Genomic DNA, 16,968 nt, shown 5'->3' with positions numbered 1-16,968 from the left:
TCCATTCATAAAAATGGAAAAAGACGGAACAAAAAGAACTGTTGGTGGCTGGCAGCTACAAACACAAACAAATATCTGAACACATTTGAAATAAGTATAAAAACCATTCATTTTAGGTTTGTTAACAGACAGAAACTAAACATGATTACCCTCAACCTGTAAAGGGCCTCCATCATGCTTTTCCTAAACCTTTCAGAGAGTCCCTGTGGACGCCGCCCAGTCGGACAAACTGTGGCCTGTCTGTCAGGTAGTCAGTGATCCAGGAGACGGTGGACGCACCGGCACCCATCAGCAGCAGCTTCTCACCCAGTAAAGAAGGCTGGGTGGTGTTAAAGGCACTGGAGAAATCAAAGAAGGTGATTCTCACCATGCCTCCACCACCATCCAGTTGTGAGTGAGTGAGCTGCAGCAGATGGATGACAGCATCATCCACCCCCAGACGGGGTCGGTAGGCAAACTGCAGGAGGGTCCAGAGAAGAGCTCACCAACGGTCTCACCTGAGCCAAAACCAGTCTCTCCAGCACCTTCATCACATGAGACGTGAGGGCAACTGGACGGACATCACTGGGGTGAGATGGAGATGACTTCTTGGGTACAGGGACCAGGCAGGAGGTGTTCCAGAGGAGCGGCTCCCTCTCCAGTCTGAGGCTCAGGTTGAAGAGATGCTGGAGAACCGCAGACAGATGGTGGGCACAGGTCCTCAGTGTTCGAGAGCTGATGCCATTCGGGCCGGCTGCTTTGTGCTGGTTAAGTTTCTCCAGCTGCTTCTTCACCTGGCAGGCTGTTACAGAGAAACAGGGAGGGAGGGGGGTGGTGTGATGAACTGTGGGCCCAATAGGTTTGGTGTAGCAGAGGGGGGTGAAAGGTGAGGAGGTGTGGGGGGGTTCATGAGGGTGAGAGGTGATATGAGAGAGGGAGCAGGAGCAGGGGGGAGGTGTGGTGGAGGCAGGGGGGGGGGGGGGGGGCTGAGGCATTCAGAGAGCTAAACCTAATGAAAAAGGTGAGCGTTTATGAGTGTTTAGCGACGATTATTTATGAGTCCACTGTCATCTGAAGATAAAAATGTTGATGGTTCATTTAAAAAAGAAATTAAAATGAATTTTTTTGCAAAAATTGTTCCAACGCAATGCATTGTGGTCTACATTTTCCAATCTAGTAAGCATCGACGCACACTGGTTTTTTGAAGAGACTTCTGGGAAATTTCTAGGGCACTGGATTTAGGAATTGTAGATTTGGACGGCACTACAAAACGGCAAACGGTGTTTGCCAAACACGCCATATAGTCCACTATGTAGTGAGTAGTGAAGGAATTCACTGGACAGAGCGGTTGTGATGTCACCCGTAGACAATGGTTTACATCCGGCTCCAGCACAATGAAGCTTATTCAGTCCCTAATTTTCCACGATACGTCCGCCGCCATTTGGAGCCAGTCAGCTTGAGTCACGTTTCCAGGGCAACTACCGTTGCTAATCAGGAGTGAACTTGGCCTCGGGAGAATCTGTCAATCAAACATTCAGGCTGGGGGGGCCAGCGGGCTTCAGGCTTTTTCTTTCACAGCTCTATCCGGTATCTGAAAGACTTAATGTCATAGAAATCTGGTCACGGAGCCCAAAATGCGCATAGATGCACCTTTACGTAGACCTTTCATTGGAAATGGCCCCTTGAGCACAGGTTTGCGAGCCTCGTGTGAACGCAGCATCACGCAATCAATCAGCTTATTCTGTTGCAAAGAAAAGCAGCTTTGCTCCAATATGCAACACTTTAGCAAACGCTTTACTGAGGTAAAATTGCTTTTCTCTGTGTTAGAATCAGTGGATTCACTCTAATCACATAAAGAATTACAGTAGATCATAGAGCCTGTGCTCTTTAGGCTTCTCCAGTGACATGTTAGAGGGTTCAACCCTGTCAATTTAATAGTATCATATTATAATAATCCATCTTAATTTACGGCTCTAGAGTTGGTGGCACCAACAAACTAATGACAACTGCTGCAAACCCACCATTCACAAAATATTGAGCAGCTGAAATACTGGCTTTAATCTGTCTAGTATAAGTGTAGCCAAGATAATTCAGCTTTTTACTCATCTCGTTTATTTTTTATTTGTGTGCAAAACGGCCACAAAAAAGTTTTAGTCCCAAAGATTCTCTCGCTGCTTAGCCAACCTCTAAATGAAGACAGGGACCAGCAGACAATTTATTTTAGTACTTTTGGGAGAAAGGTGAACAATAACCAGAACACCCAACACGTTTGGTTTTTTTTCTTTCCGCTCAACAAACAAGATTCAACAATGGGCAAACGGTAAATAAGGAGCCGTGAGAAAGTCAGGCCTGGAAAGCAAAGGGAAAAGGGAGTGGACAACAATAGACTTCCTGTTAAACCATCCCACGTCACGTCCTTTGGGAGAATGAATCGAGGAAAACCTTTTTATTCCTGCTGATAAAACATCCCAAATTCACCTAGAAAGATGCAGGAAAAAATTCCAAAGTCCTGCCACTGGCAATTTTGAATCTAAGCCTCCTGATCAACCTGTTAGTGTCTCTAAAAGCAAGGGACTTTACTTTGAAAAACAATGCAGGTTTAATGTTGTAGGAGCATGCATGCTGCAAGAAAATGTTCAAAACATGGACCAAACTTTATTTAAAATCACACGAGGGGAGGATTGAGTTTGTTTCTTTAATGCTATTTAACACTTTCACTCCGCTTTGACAGCTACTAAAAAAAGATTCAGAAGAACAGCTAACATCTCTGAAAATGTGGAGTTGGACGTTTTTTCATTGAGAACTGTAAGAAGACGCCTGGAGTGCACGCTGCAGAGACAGACGGAAAGCAGCCTCAAACGTGTCACTGTTCAATGACAGGTGCTGGGTTCCTGGAAAGCCATCAGTGTGCTGCTGAGTCATAGTTGACTTCTCGCCTTTAACCACACGATTGAATTTGCTCTTTCACACGCCTTTTTGTTTTTAAACGCAGACTGCTTTTTAAAAAAAAAAAAAAAAATCATGTACAGTACTATTTTAATCTGTGATGAGGTGATTTCTTCTTTTGAAAAATAAAAAAGTGCTTTCAGTTTTTCCAAAAAGAAAGACTTCATGACATCATACATGAGCTCTATAAAAGCTAAAGCCGCTTTGATTCTTTTACATACTGGAAGTGAGGTGCACAGTTTTGCTAGATTGCAATCCTTCTTCCTCTTCTACACGGGATGCTTTAAAAAAAACAAGAAGAAAAAAAAAACAAGATTGATCTCCACACAAAGGCTAGAACGTTCCATTTTCACCTGCCTCTGTTCCGTAGAGGAGGTGCAGCAGATGATGCACGTCTGCATGTCCCACTGCTCCGCTGAAGCTGCAAGGGGCAAAGAAAGCAGCTTTCCTCCAGCAAATGCAGCTTTTCTTTTTCAGTTAATTTGCTTAGTGCAAAAAAATAAAGAAATAAATAAATACAATAAAAAAGTAGGGGAGAAAACAACCTGCAAATGTGTGACATCCCCAAAAAATTCAAGTCAAAATATACATAATAGAAACCAAAAAGCCACACTTTTAAACTATTATAGTCATTCTGAGTCAATAGAAATAAAAAAAACTACCTTTTCTATTATAATACATATTTCTAAAAGCCTAAAAATGTAAGATTTGGTCACAAATTCTTTAAAATGCAGATGTAGTGAGGTAAATAAGCTACTAAACTATTTTGTTTCAATGGTGCATAAACCTGTGGACTCTTCTGCACGTGTGATCATTTATTTACAGCGTTTCCTGTGGGCCTTTTATCCAAAACATCAATATTTTACTGACAACAAAATCTTCTTGTAAATGTGGGATTCAGATGTGTAGGAGGCGACAGACTGGTGTCACAACACTATTGAGGAAACAGACGGGGATCGGTGACGTTTGCTGATTGGATCACCTGAGGCGGCGTTTTCTGCGTGCTGGCACAGATCGCTCAAATGAGCAACCTCAACTCTTTCACGTCTTTTCCTGTTGATGCTTTTTTTCTTTTTTTTTTGCCGAGCTCGTTATAGTCGTGCAGAGGGGAGGGGCTGAGAAATTCTGCTGATGAGTCACAGCATGAACACCCGAGTCATGATTTACCGTACAGCATGAACAACGGCACAGCTGCATGAACTGAAGGGAAATCCAGGGGGGGGGGTCGGCGAAATCTGAAAGCCTTTCCGGGTTAAAAGACTGAAAATAAGAAACATATTTGAAAAAAAAACCTTTATTAGGAAACTTTAAAACATAAAAAAAACAAAAACAATTTGAAATGCGATACTTAAGGTAGTTAAAGTCTGTTTCTCTGTTGGTGGTCACTGACAGACAGATTGATCAACCGTCTCCCTTTGTCCTTTTTCTCCAACTCTTCATCCGATACCGGAACCGCTAAAATAAACCTTTGTGGAAGTGAAATTGATAAAAACTGAAAATTATATATGCAATGAACTGACAGCACTGATGATCTTCATGACCTTTATGACCCTCAGATCTCTCTATGTGCATGGGGACATATGCAACAACAAAGGCCAAATTGTGTTGCTTGTTTGCATAATCTACACAGCCCAACATACAAATGCATGCAGCGCATTTACATGGAGTTAGAATTTGCATTTAAACAGATCCACACAAACAGCGAATGGCGTTACTCTTCTGGTTTAGACCTCCATGGTTGCTTCTCGTCTCGGTTTCTGAGCCGTGAGCTCCAGAGTGTCCTCGCTGTCCAGCCGTGGAGTGGACAGGTACTCCAACTCGTAGCCTCCGCTTTGGTCAGCAGGCCGGACCTCGCTGGAGGGTTTCTTGTGTTGCAGGATCTGTTGCAGCTGATGGCTGGCGTATTCTGGTTTGGTGGTGAGGGGTCCTTCGGGAACCGCCATCCCCAGGATGTCCGCCACCATGTAAGGGCGGAGCCAGCCAACCAGAGGGGTGCTGCCGGGCGTGTAGTGAGTCTGTCGATGATAGAAGAGAAGCCCATCCACCTGCAGCAGCAGAATGTAGACGAGCATGAAGTTGGATGTGGATTTTATGTGGTGTACTATACAGGTGTGTGTGTTGTCGATCAGCCCTTACACTGAAGCTGTATTCTGCAGCCAAAACCTTTTGAATGGATGCCGGCGTGCATTCAGAACTTTGTAGACTCACGAAGCGGAACTGTTGGCCCAAACAAATCAGCAAAGCAACACAGTATTAGTGAAAAATGCTGTTTTCACTCAGATTTGGCAAAAGTCACCAACCAGTAAGATGAGGAGATCGTTACTTCTGACGCTTAAGTGTCTAAAAAAAAATAAAAAAAAGTTGGGAGGTCCTGAAGGGGACTCACAGGATTGCGTTTGGCGATCTCTGACATCCCCTCTGTCTCCTGGACTTTAGACTGGAGCCAAAAGAACCGGAACTCCGTCTGTTGATGGGAACACAAAACGTACATTTCATCCCAGATTCTGCTGACTAAGTCCACCACATTCTGCTTTCAATAGGAGGAAAAACTCAAATGTTGCAGTTCCTTAAATGACCACTCTAAGCTGGTTTCAAGTTTTCCCATCAACTCCAATGTTAAACTACAAAAAACAAAAACAAAAACTACTCACATCCAGCCAGAGGTTGTAAATATTTGTGATGTTTATTGTCCTGTTTTCTATTTTAGGAGTAATCTTCTTAAATTACAATTACCGGTAAAAAACCCATTGAGACGACAGTTGTTGTGATTTTGGGCTATGCAAATAAGATTGAATTGATCAGTTGTATTGACTTTATAAGAGTTCAAATTTGTGCGTGATTATGTTGGTGGGCAGGTGCTAGGACCCAGTTGGACCAATTCCAGTGTTTGCCCGTCATTCCCAGACTGTGTCCGAATTCCCACCCTAACCCCTACATAGTGCACTATATAGCGCGTTCGACGTTTTGCAGTGCTGCCTGGATCTACCATTCCAAAATCCAGTGCCCTAGAAATTTCCCAGATGTCTCTGCGAAAAGCCAGTGTGCATTGATGCTTACTAGATCTGCCAATAAAGACCATAATGCATTGCATCGGAACAATTTTTGCCCAAAACATGTAATTAAATGTATTTTTTAATTAAACTATCAACTTTTTTTTATCTTAAGAAGACTTAGAAATAATCGTCACAAAATGCTCATAATAATTAGATTTTAACTTTGTGAAATCTATGACGTCATGTCCGTGTTAAAAAAATAAATAAATAAAAAAGCAGTGAGCATGGTGTCTGAAGTGATTTTTAAACTCAGGGCTCTGTATAGTGCCGCACTATATAGTTTTTGGTTAGGGTGAGAATTCTGACATAGCCCCAGGCTGCATGAAGGTGAGAAGGCAGTCGTACCGGGCAGTCGTAGACCGGATGGCCTCTCCAGCACATGACATCCAGGATGTAGAAGGTTCTGTCCACCTCGCTGTAAATGCAGTCCAAGATGGTGTAGTCTGCATGGAGCAGATATCAATCACACTTTCATCAAGCGATAGATGTAATACTGAGTCTCTACAATAATAACAGTAATCAGGATGGAATGGCTTCAGAGGTTCAACATTAAAGCTTTTTCTTTAGTCAGTCCACATTTGAAGAGTTAGAATATCAGCTATTTACAATGACGATGCTTATTTATTTAGGACCTACTCCAGCAAAAATGGCGTTTTTGGTATTTTGAACATGTTCTTGTGGCATTTTTCTGATGATGGAGGACATATATTAAGAAAATGAAACTTAAAATTGCATTTCTGAGTATTTCTTATCCAGATAATCGTCAAACAGGAGCAGATGAAAAATGTTGTTGGAAAAAGATCTTATTTCCGATGTAGAAAATACGCTGGACAGCTCAAAGCTCTCTGCTCCTTTTCTGATCATCCACTTGCAGTCATATACTGGGAAAGTCAAATTATTACGTGGATTGCGATTAATCAATTACAGACAAATTAGTGCAATATTTTTATTGGATTAATCTCATTTAATATTCGATTTCTCGTGTTTTAAAAAAAACCACAAAACAACAAGAGTCCAACTCTTAACTTGCAGGGAGGTTGATTTAACTAGGCTGAAAACGCGTCGTCCATTGCTCTCAACGTCAAGTGTGTCCCTGTACGCAGTTCAGGGTCGTTGCTGCTGTGACATCATCAACATGCAACTTTGTAGTTCCTAACAGAAATAAACCAAAACATTAATCCATTATGTAAGGGATACAGCCTAATGAGCTGCTGGTTATGGGGATTTATTGGGCTACGCAGAGGGCTGTTTGCATTGGACAGTAAACTGTGGAATAAGGTACGTCAACATATATTGACAGAAGTTTGTGGTCAATTATTTTTAGATTGCTAAGAAGTGTTTCTATTTTCTGTGTGTTAAATTAGAGTACTCTGGACCTGATGGGTTTTTATTCTTCATAAAGTTCTAGATTAAAAAAGAAAAGAAAAAAACCTCCTTGGTGATGTAACATGGAAGATTGGAAGTCTGTTATACCAGGAAACCTTCATAACGCCACTTTTTAAATTGTAATTTGAACTTGTCCTGCGCCACAATGTCACAAATTGAATTGAAAATACCTTAATATGGGGCTAAAAATAGATCGATTAATTCAGTACAAGTCATTATTAAATATTTGCACAGAAAAAGTAGCAGTTAAGTTGGAGACTTTTTTGACTCGGAAAACATGTGAGCCTTGTTTTAATGTGGATCAATTATTAGACCTCTTTGTTTAAATAAAGTCGATTTTATTTCCTATATATTCTCCTTTGACCTATTAATTTATACCACACCTGCCTCTCCCTCTTTTGTTGTCGTGACGACAATCAAAACCCAGATTATGGAAATCTTTTGGAGTATTTCTGTTTCGTGGCGCTGAAATCCACCCACCTTTTCCCATAGCAGAGTTGTGTCTGTTCCCACCCGGCAGCAGGGAGGGGAAGCGGTTCACACAGTAGCCGCTTTTGGTGTACGCTGCAGTGGAGCCCTATGGGAGAAAAGTTCATGACATCACTGGTTGGCATGGCAACATTAAGATATTAGGGTTCTTTTTGGAGCCTTGTTCAAACTTAGTCAAAATTTTAGAAATATTATAAATGGGTAATAAAAGTATTTGATCTTTGATTATTCCAGAGAAAAAAGGGAAGGTTCTAAACTGCTGATGGAATCAATCAACCAATCAGAGTCAAGTTGTCATAAAGAGTGTCTTAAAGAAGTCAGAGACAAAGCTACAAATGGAAGAAGCACAAGATAACACATTGGTCTCCATTGGTCTGTGGCTCCATGTGAGGCCTCAGTACCTGGACTTTATATGTTCATGAGAAGACTGGAACGTCAGTCTAAAACGACACAGGAGGTTACAAACACAGGAAAATTAGAGGGACTGAACTCCTGCAGCCCCCGTGTTGGAGGACGCAGACCTGCAGACCTGTCTGAAGTTTGACCGACTCGGAGGGGAGAACCGAGACAAAGTGTCGACTCACTTAGAACCAAACTAGAATCTCCTCCAACAGCACCTGGCTACAGGCGATGTCCAGAACAGGAAAGTCCCCCCTTATCGCTTAAAAAAAAGCTTTATTTTAACTGGGGACCCTTACGGTTACGGTTCTTTGAGCTTGTATAAAGATTTTACTCCAATTCTCAGCACTTTTGGGTGAGGAGAAGTTGTATCATTTCTGCATCCGGCCGATGATGTTAGGCGCCATCTTTTCTGCAACCAGGTCCCTCTCATCTTTTCAGCATCGACTCAAATCCTAAAGAGAAGAAGGAACGCTGCCCTGGCACTGGTACGTGGAAACGTACAACAAATGATCCTAAAAGCAGATCAAAGGCACAAAGAGCAGCTCAAAAAAAAAGAAAAAAAAAAAAGAACTCCAGTCTTTAGAAAATCTGTGGAGGAAGCTGAAGGTCTGAGTCCGGCAGAGAACAGTCTAGGCTCTGGTATGCATCCGCAAAGACGTTTCAGAGACGTTAGCATCAACTAGCAAAGCAGTATTGTTGCATGCCTGCTAGTAGGCTACAATCAGAGTTCTGCATTTGGTGCGTGATTGGAACTATAATAAACACATTTATCTTTGCTGATAATTTACTTTTTCTGCTAGTCCTGTGTTCACGCTTCAAGGGTTTCTGGGGGAAACCTTCCATTACTGTTCTCCTTCACTCCCTGCGCGGCGCCTCTCACCGGCGGGCGGCTGTCACTCCCTCTACGCTGCACGCGCTCCCTCTACTTACACACACACGCACACGGTTTCAGAAACACATCCTCATTGATTCTACAACAGAAGTTTCCCTCTTGCAAGGATATACGAAAAATTTACTGCGTTCTAATTATTAATTTCCATTGTATTCATTTCCATTACAAGCTGCATGCGTTCTTGAGTGCGCGACACGGCCGCCCGCCAGAGGATTTTGTGTATTACTGTTCCCTCTGTAACACCAAACATGAACGCCCACTGTTAGAGTGCGATGAATATCACTACATGCTTTGTTTGGGAACTATTCTATAACAGCGCAAAGTCACATGTCTGCATAATTAGAGGCGGAGCCTCCTTCCCCGTGTTCTTCGTGGGTGTCAGGCTTCATGGCTGCCAGAAAGGTGACAAAGTGTCTGCAGTCTCGTTTATTACTGGTCAGTATATAATATTCTCTGTACCAGAGAGCAGAGGTGAAGCTCTTGTACTGCTAGAGAGCGCTCCTCTGCAGAAGAATCAACTCCCACCCCCAACACACGTGTGTGCGCTACTTCCTCCTACACACACAGTCATTCTACAACACCTATACACCTATATAGTTAGTTAGGATAATTAGTTAGGATAGGTAGTAGTTAGTTGTTACTGTTATTTGTAAATAAAGAATACCGCGTCGCAAATGAATACAGTTACGACGCGGAGGATTTTGTCTTTGGCGGTGGGTGGGTGGGGTGGGGGGGGCTGCAGTTGACCGCGCCCCCTGCTGGTTCATCACCGCTGTGATCAAAAATCCCACACCGTCACAGTTCTACCCACATCGCAAGTTTTCCTCATAATTCCAACAAAATATTCCCTAATTGTTTGTCTGCCGGTGTACAAAAGTGGATTACAAGTAAGAAACAGAGGTTGTGTTAACATTTCAGCCGGGTTCTGGGATATGAGCTGGATCTTCAGCTCCTCTTTGAAGCATTTTGTGTCAAAGATCAGTCACTGACATCGCCAAACGTTGAGGTGGACACCGAGAAACCCAAATGTGCTGCAGACTGGAGAAAAACGGCGTGTGCTCTTTAGAAAACCTTCGTTGGCAGCATTTTGGAGGCTTTTTGTTTCACCTCAACCACAGGAGCTCTTCCATGACATACATGGGGGGGTTGCGTGTAAAGGCTGTTGCTCAACAGCTGAAGCCAGAAGGTTAGTAAAGAAGTCAAACCTCAAATATCTGATTGTGAAAACATTTTTGTCACAAGAAGTAGGAAGCGGTCGACTCAACTGCTTCATATCAAAGTCTTGCTGATGATTTGAGATTTCATTGAGTTCTCCAATACAGTTAATGTGGGTCTCATCAACTTTATTCCTCTGTAGTAGGGCTGCACGATATGAGGAAAACTCCAGATGTGCGATCTGGGTGAACAATATTGCGATGATGATATGACCCGATACGTGAACAGAGAGCAAAACATTATTTCCATTTCACTGCAACAGTTTAAATAACAGTCAACATGGTTAAAATTACACTCCAATGGACAAATGTCTACAAAGGAAGCAAACATCTGTCATAAAAGAGCTCCATCTGATTGGTCAATAACGTAAAGTGGTCCATTCGATTGGTCGAATGCATTAATGGATTTATTTAATTTGTTATGCTGCCATAAGATTGTTTTAGCACATTTAAGGTTACTATTATTGCGATTTTCACCGTCTTTTGCGATACGCATATTGCACAGCTTGATATCGCGATAACGATACATTTGCGATTTTGTCTCAACAATAAACATCACAACACTTTTTCATTTATCTTCTCGCTCTCAGGATCTTGCTTAACCGTCCAAATTTCAAATTCAAATGAATTTTATTTCTATAGCACCATTCATGTGAAGAAAACAGCTCAAGGTGCTGCACATGAAAACCAACAAGAATGCAAAAACACCAACGCAAAAAATTAAATATAAATAAGCCCCCCATAAGAAAATACACAAAAACAAACACAAGTAAAGGAGAAATGACTGAAGAAAAAGAAGGCCAAAGTAGAGAGAACCTAGACGGCGACGTGTCCTCCTGTTGGCCTGGGGTGTCAGCATAGACACAAACTCCCCAGCCAAGGGGGAGAAAACACTCATAAACCGTCTAAAATGTAAAAGTGATCAATAGAAAAGTACAAATATAAAAACAGCTAAAATATAACAAATAAAATAAGTGAATGCATAAAAAAAAAAGTCTAAAACACCTGAAATAAAAGAATAAGTTAAGACAACTTGACTAAAAAGCATTAAACAAATAAATATGTGATAAAATATCATAAAACACAAGAGTAAAAATTCTAGATCCCACAGAAGAGAGCTCATTAAAAGCTGAATTAAATAGACGCGTCTTTAGTTTCTTTTTAATGAAAATGAAGTGGATGAGGCCCTCACATCCTCAGGCAGGCTGTTCCACAGACGAGGCCCGTAGTTTCTAAATGAGGCCTCGCCGTGGATTTTTGACCTGACCCTGGGGACCTTCAGCAGGACCTCAGGGCTCTGGGAGGTTCATAAGCTAAAAGAAAATCTGATATAAAAGAAGGACCAAGACCATGAACACTCTTGTAAGCTATTAAAAGAATCTTAAAATCAATCCTGAAGCTGACAGTGAGGCAGTGCAGAGAGTTTAGGATTGGTGTAATGTGCTTCTTCTTCCTGGTTCTCGTTAACCCTTGTGCTATCTTAGATGACCCCACCCTTACATTGACGTGTTCTCCCTACCATGACAAAGGTGGATAAAGGTGGAAAGATGTCATGTAATCCATGGACACCAGTGAAGATCACAAATCATTGAAGAAAAAAGGTTCAGAGCACTGTCTAGTGGGTCTAGATGACCCAACTCCCAATGTTAAAGTGCCTAGGATAACACAAGGGTTAAAAGGCGAGCAGCAGAGTTCTGGACTAGCTGCACGCGATTGAGTGTTCTTCTTTACACCAGAAAGGAGAGCATTACAGTAATCTGTTCTTGATATAATAAAAGCGTGAATTAAGATTTCAGCGCTGGCTCTAGAGAGAAAGGGTGTCCAGACAGAAACTCGACTTCAATCTCTCCTAAACATTTCCTCCAAAGACGTCAAGACCAATGGTTTTCCACTCTTCCTCTTCCTCTTACCCGACTTCATTCTTACTGATCTTTGCTACTTCCGGCTCCACCACCACATCTTCAACTATGTATGTTCTCTCCACCATGTTCCTTCGCTCATCAGAGGTTTTCCGTCATTCGTTCCATTCCACTGGTAGAACCAGTCCACACAGTTCCATCTCTAACCTGCTGCACATCTTTCAGTGTGTTTCACCTGTACATGTCCACCTTTGACTCCTTTGTCTCCAACCCGTCACACAAGTCTTCAGACGTCCACCACCATCAGTTTTCATCCTTCACTTCATCATGGATTAGTTTAATCCATTTGCTAAATAGTGCCACACTTTTTTTATGTGGTATTATCAAAAACAACAATTTCAAACATCCATTGTTTGTTTGGCAATAGAAACAAATAAAAATGAGATCTACATAACTGTAAAAATCTGGCGTTGACATGACAGTCAAAGTGAAATTCTCATTTCCTGGCTGTAAAATCTCTCACTGTGTCAGCATGCAGCACAGCTTGCTTGTTTTTTGTTGTTTTTTTTCGCCCTCTTGAGTCCGTGCTGCGTCCTGTAATGTCGCACAGATGCCCTCCGGCTATTGCACCCAGTGAGGTGTCACCTCTATGATGTACTGACGGCCACATGAGATCAGCTCGGCATGAAACATCTATCAATCACACTGTAAACTTGTGAAAATGAGGGACGGATCTTAGATGCTCCTGCTGTGTTGATTGAAATGCTCTTTTTTTTTTACTCTGAGTTGTCAGCAACGGGGAAAGGAATATTATATATATAATTTTTTGTTATTATATAATTATTATTCATTATTTTACTTTATTACTTTATTTATTTTATTTCCAAACTAATGACTCATTTGCGATGAAAAAATAATGTCCAGTATAAACTGAGGAAAGTGACTTTAAAAAAAAAAAATTAGAAAAGAAGTAGTCCGCTCCTGAACTTGATTAGTCAAGTGGACCGAGCGACCGTGTCTCTGAGCAGAGCAGACGGACTTTGTGTTTGAGGGGAAGGGAGGATGATTTGTTACGTGTGCGCTATGGGTGGGAGACTTCGGACTGCGATCCGTCCCGCGGCTCTAGGTGAACGAGCTACCGAACTCAGGAGAACCGGGTCTCCCGGTAAAAGTGTGTGTCCGGGCAGAGATCGGACCGCCAGCTCACACAGCGGCTTTGGGGTCGGTGTGTGAGCTTAAAGCAGAAATGTCGCTCAGTCCTTAGAAACCATTCAAACAATCATGTGGATTTGTAAACGGTAAATGGTGTATACTTATATAGCGCTTTTCTACCTACAAGGCCCAAAGCGCTTTACAGTCGCAGTTCCATTCACCCAGTCACAACAGTGTTTCTAGTCGTGTCCCGACTAAATAAAGGCTGATGTTATTCCCACATATTTACGTGCAGCCAAGATGCAGATTGTGACATCTCCTGCATTGATTTTATGTTCATCAAAGGCTAAATGTTGTTGTTAGCGCATGTAAGCCTCATAACCCTGGCTTCTTCCAGCACTGTTCTTCCACAGAAAAAGCACTGACCACACGGATTAAAATTAAAATGATGATCGAACAGAAGCTTCATAATATTCATAACAATAAAAAAAGCACATTTAGAAGATCATCTCGTATCTTAAACACTACTGCGCATGACCAAATGAAAAGTGTGACCTTGTGAACGTTTGTTCTAATTGGAAAAAGTTTTTCTGGGCCCATGTGCACAGTTGAATTCTAACCCGACCATTGTTCCGATCAACATATTTTGCCCATGTAACCGCGGCTATTGGTGTCGACTCGCAGTGTGGCGGGGGCGTGGCATCATGATGGTGTCTCTCCATCGTGATGTAATTCAGCCATCGTCCATCAGCACAACCCTACTCTGTAGAAACTATGTCCCAGAAAACAACACGTTTTTGGATTTTGGCTAAAAACAGCAAAATCATAATTAAATGACCACTGGAAACACTTTTACCAAAAGACAGAGTGGGACTTTGAATGAATCAGTGAAATCTACCGTTTCTTAGCGGTAATCTCAAAAGTTGTTGTTTTTATTCATCCAAGCTACACTCCTATGGTGTCATTTCACAGCATCTTCATTGGTGTCATTATGGAATAATGTAATTCACTGGCAGTTTCTTTTTCAAATCCCAAAATATTGATGCATTTCCAGTTTGGACTTCAGGTCATAGATGGAGAGAATTCAGAAAGATACAACTGCTGCTGTTGTATTGAAGGTTTAAAAAAAGGAGGAATTAAAGGACAAATTCAAGAAAAGCTGCAACACTTTGTTACCTTGGAAGCAACGATGAGAGATCTCTTTCCGACAGGACAGACCACCAACAGCCAGTCTGTGTCCAACTCTGACGGTACGTCCACCAGCCACTCAGACAGCATGAGCTGATGGGGAGGAATGAAATATTATCCTGGTTTCTTATCTTAGACAATCCTCTATCAGATAATATGTACCCCAATCCCTCAGACAGACCGCAACCCAAGAGGAAAAACACAATGGCAACGCTAAGGCGCCCTCTAGTGGGCTACATAAGACTCCACATTATGGTTTTGTGTCCAGTAAAGTGGAGGGACTCTCCAAATTGACATTCAAACTGACCTGATTTGCATAATGCTTTGGCAGCTTCCTCTTCTCGATCTCCATGCCCTCTTCTTCCGTCTCGCCCCCCTGGTTCTGCTCGCCTTCCTCCTGTTTCTCCATGTCTTCCTCCCCATCGCTGTCCGCACCGGTCCAGTCCCCGCTGGCCAAGCGCCGCGCGTGGTTGACATAATTCAACCTTTTACTGAGACGAGGCATGCATATTCAGTCACTTACAAACATTCATTTTTAATCATTTTGTAAAAAAAGAAAAAAAAACTATGATGCTTGTGTTTATTTAAAGCAACATGTAGATACACGCAGTTCCATACGATTACAGGGAGAAGATGAGAAGAAAGGGAGGAGAAAAGAGTCTGGTACGATGTTTGTGGAGGAGGTGAGGATAGCTGGTGTAAGAGTGGAGGAGATTTTCACCTTTTTTGAAAGTCTAGAAAGCGCCGGCGACGCTCACTCTGCTCCAGCACACTGTACTTGCTCTTGTACTGACTGAGCCGCGGATGGGGGGCGGAGATGCTATTGGGCTCCTTGGACACAGCAAAGCTGGTCGAAAGAGCTTGAGTCAAGTCATCCATGGGGACACTGTGAAATGAAGATGTGGTTAGGAGTTTTTAAATGATACCAAAAATGCATTTAAGTGAAAAGTTAATCGGTTAAAGATTATGTTATTAAGTGTAATTGGTTTTCCAGACAGCATTGAGGAGCTTATCAACATGAAACTCTAAATTTGGGCGCATCTATGGGCTTAAAGTGCCATATTTCTCTGTTTTGTCATCATTTGTTTTGGTTTAAATTCATATTTTCACCTGTAATTTAACAAACGCATTTTTTTTATCCTTAATGGCCTGAAAGATATCAAACAATCAAAAGAACTTGAGTTTTGCCGCAAAATAAATTTGCTATGGGTACCTAGAAGGGCCAAACTAAATCGAGTCTTTGACGCAAACTAAACAGCTTTTAGCGTTAATGTAAAATTTCAAAACGACATGCTAAAGCACAACAACAACTGCAACACCATAGATAAATTATATTTGACTAGGCAAGGTTAACTTTAAACTGCGAGTAAAAATTAAAGCTTTCACATTCAAAATATGTTATGCTAGTGCTACACAAGTGCTAGCATAGCACAACCCACAAAATACACTAAACCCTGTCTCTGCAGCGCTATTTAATCATTGGCAAACGAAAGGTAGCGGTGTACTTAAGTCAACATAGATTAGCTGTATATCCTATTATATAGAACAGAAATCTAAGCATTTCGTTACCTTTTTTTTCAGGCGTCACGCTGTCATTTCGGTCCGCACGGTTACTTCTGGTTGGCCAACAAAAAACGCAGAACGATTCCGGAGTTTAACAGAAAGCAATTTGATAAATAAAAAAGCAGGCCACAAAAAACACAGTCCATTTCTCATTTTATCCAATTGAAATTATTACACTCCTATATTATATATTGTTGTTTCGTTATTCTATGCTGTTTTGGATATGAAAACTAAGGTTTTCCAATGTAATAATAAAAAAGTCCCGTAAATTAAAAAAACAACAACAAAAAACAGTGTAAAAATTAGAGACATCGTTGTGCAATACTTTTCTTTGATAAAATAGGAAAAATATTTTAAAGGAAAACATCTTTAATCCAAAAAAATCCTCCATATTATGTAAATATTCAACAGTGTGTTGCTTTTCGTCTCCTACAGGGGGCAGTGTTGTTGCAGTTTGGCTGGTCTCATAGAACATAAAGAACTGATGAAAAGGGAGAACTTGCCTTCAATTGTCTCACGTCACGGAAAGAGTTACTTTGTTGTAGCGCGCTGAGAATCAAGGAGGAAGAAAACAACAACAATAATAGTGGCTCGTGTCGACGGTCTACTGAGGCGGACAGCTTGTTTTGGTCGCTCTTTCTCCGTGGAGTGGAGACGCGCAGGGAACCTGTTTACGAGCCAAACGCATCAAGTTTGTGCGTGAGGAGCAAAATGCGCCGGGATACCATCACCCATCCCTCTGTTCTTCCTCACGCCGGACATACGCTCATCGCGGGTTGTTTTCGGGCCGCGCGATGAGAAGCGAGTCTCTGGGCAGTGGATGATCCCTTTATTTGAGGAGGATT

At 41.8% G+C, this 16,968-nt stretch overlaps 1 protein-coding gene across 1 annotated transcript; it reads right to left on the bottom strand.

Moving 5' to 3' along the window:
• Positions 1-4,203: 4,203 nt before the first annotated feature.
• snupn (snurportin 1) lies at positions 4,204-16,767 on the bottom strand. Its single transcript, XM_020703824.3, has 10 exons — positions 16,627-16,767; positions 16,130-16,176; positions 15,282-15,446; positions 14,868-15,051; positions 14,549-14,653; positions 7,845-7,941; positions 6,324-6,421; positions 5,312-5,389; positions 5,062-5,142; positions 4,204-4,970 (listed from the first exon to the last, which is right to left on the bottom strand). The coding sequence occupies exons 3-10, from the start codon at positions 15,437-15,439 to the stop codon at positions 4,650-4,652; spliced, it is 1,122 nt and encodes a 373-aa protein (XP_020559483.1). The 5' UTR covers positions 15,440-15,446; positions 16,130-16,176; positions 16,627-16,767; the 3' UTR covers positions 4,204-4,649.
• Between the last annotated feature and the right edge of the window lie 201 nt (positions 16,768-16,968).

The sequence above is a fragment of the Oryzias latipes genome, chromosome 6, assembly GCF_053564925.1.
Source record: "Oryzias latipes strain Hd-rR chromosome 6, Olatipes_Hd-rR_3.1".
In the NCBI taxonomy this organism is placed as follows: Eukaryota; Metazoa; Chordata; class Actinopteri; order Beloniformes; family Adrianichthyidae; genus Oryzias; species Oryzias latipes.
The sequence above is the reverse complement of the archived record's forward strand: the minus strand, read 5'-3'. Positions and strand labels throughout refer to the sequence as shown.

Excerpts from the sequence above, each read along its gene's own strand:
- snupn (XM_020703824.3), bottom strand. The coding sequence starts at position 15,439 with ATGGATGACTTGACTCAAGCTCTTTCGACCAGCTTTGCTGTGTCCAAG. Across the intron at positions 5,390-6,323 it reads ATCCGGTCTACGACTGCCCG|ACGGAGTTCCGGTTCTTTTG; the intron begins GTACGACTGCCT and ends TCCCATCAACAG. Across the intron at positions 4,971-5,061 it reads CTGCAGAATACAGCTTCAGT|GTGGATGGGCTTCTCTTCTA; the intron begins GTAAGGGCTGAT and ends CTGCTGCTGCAG.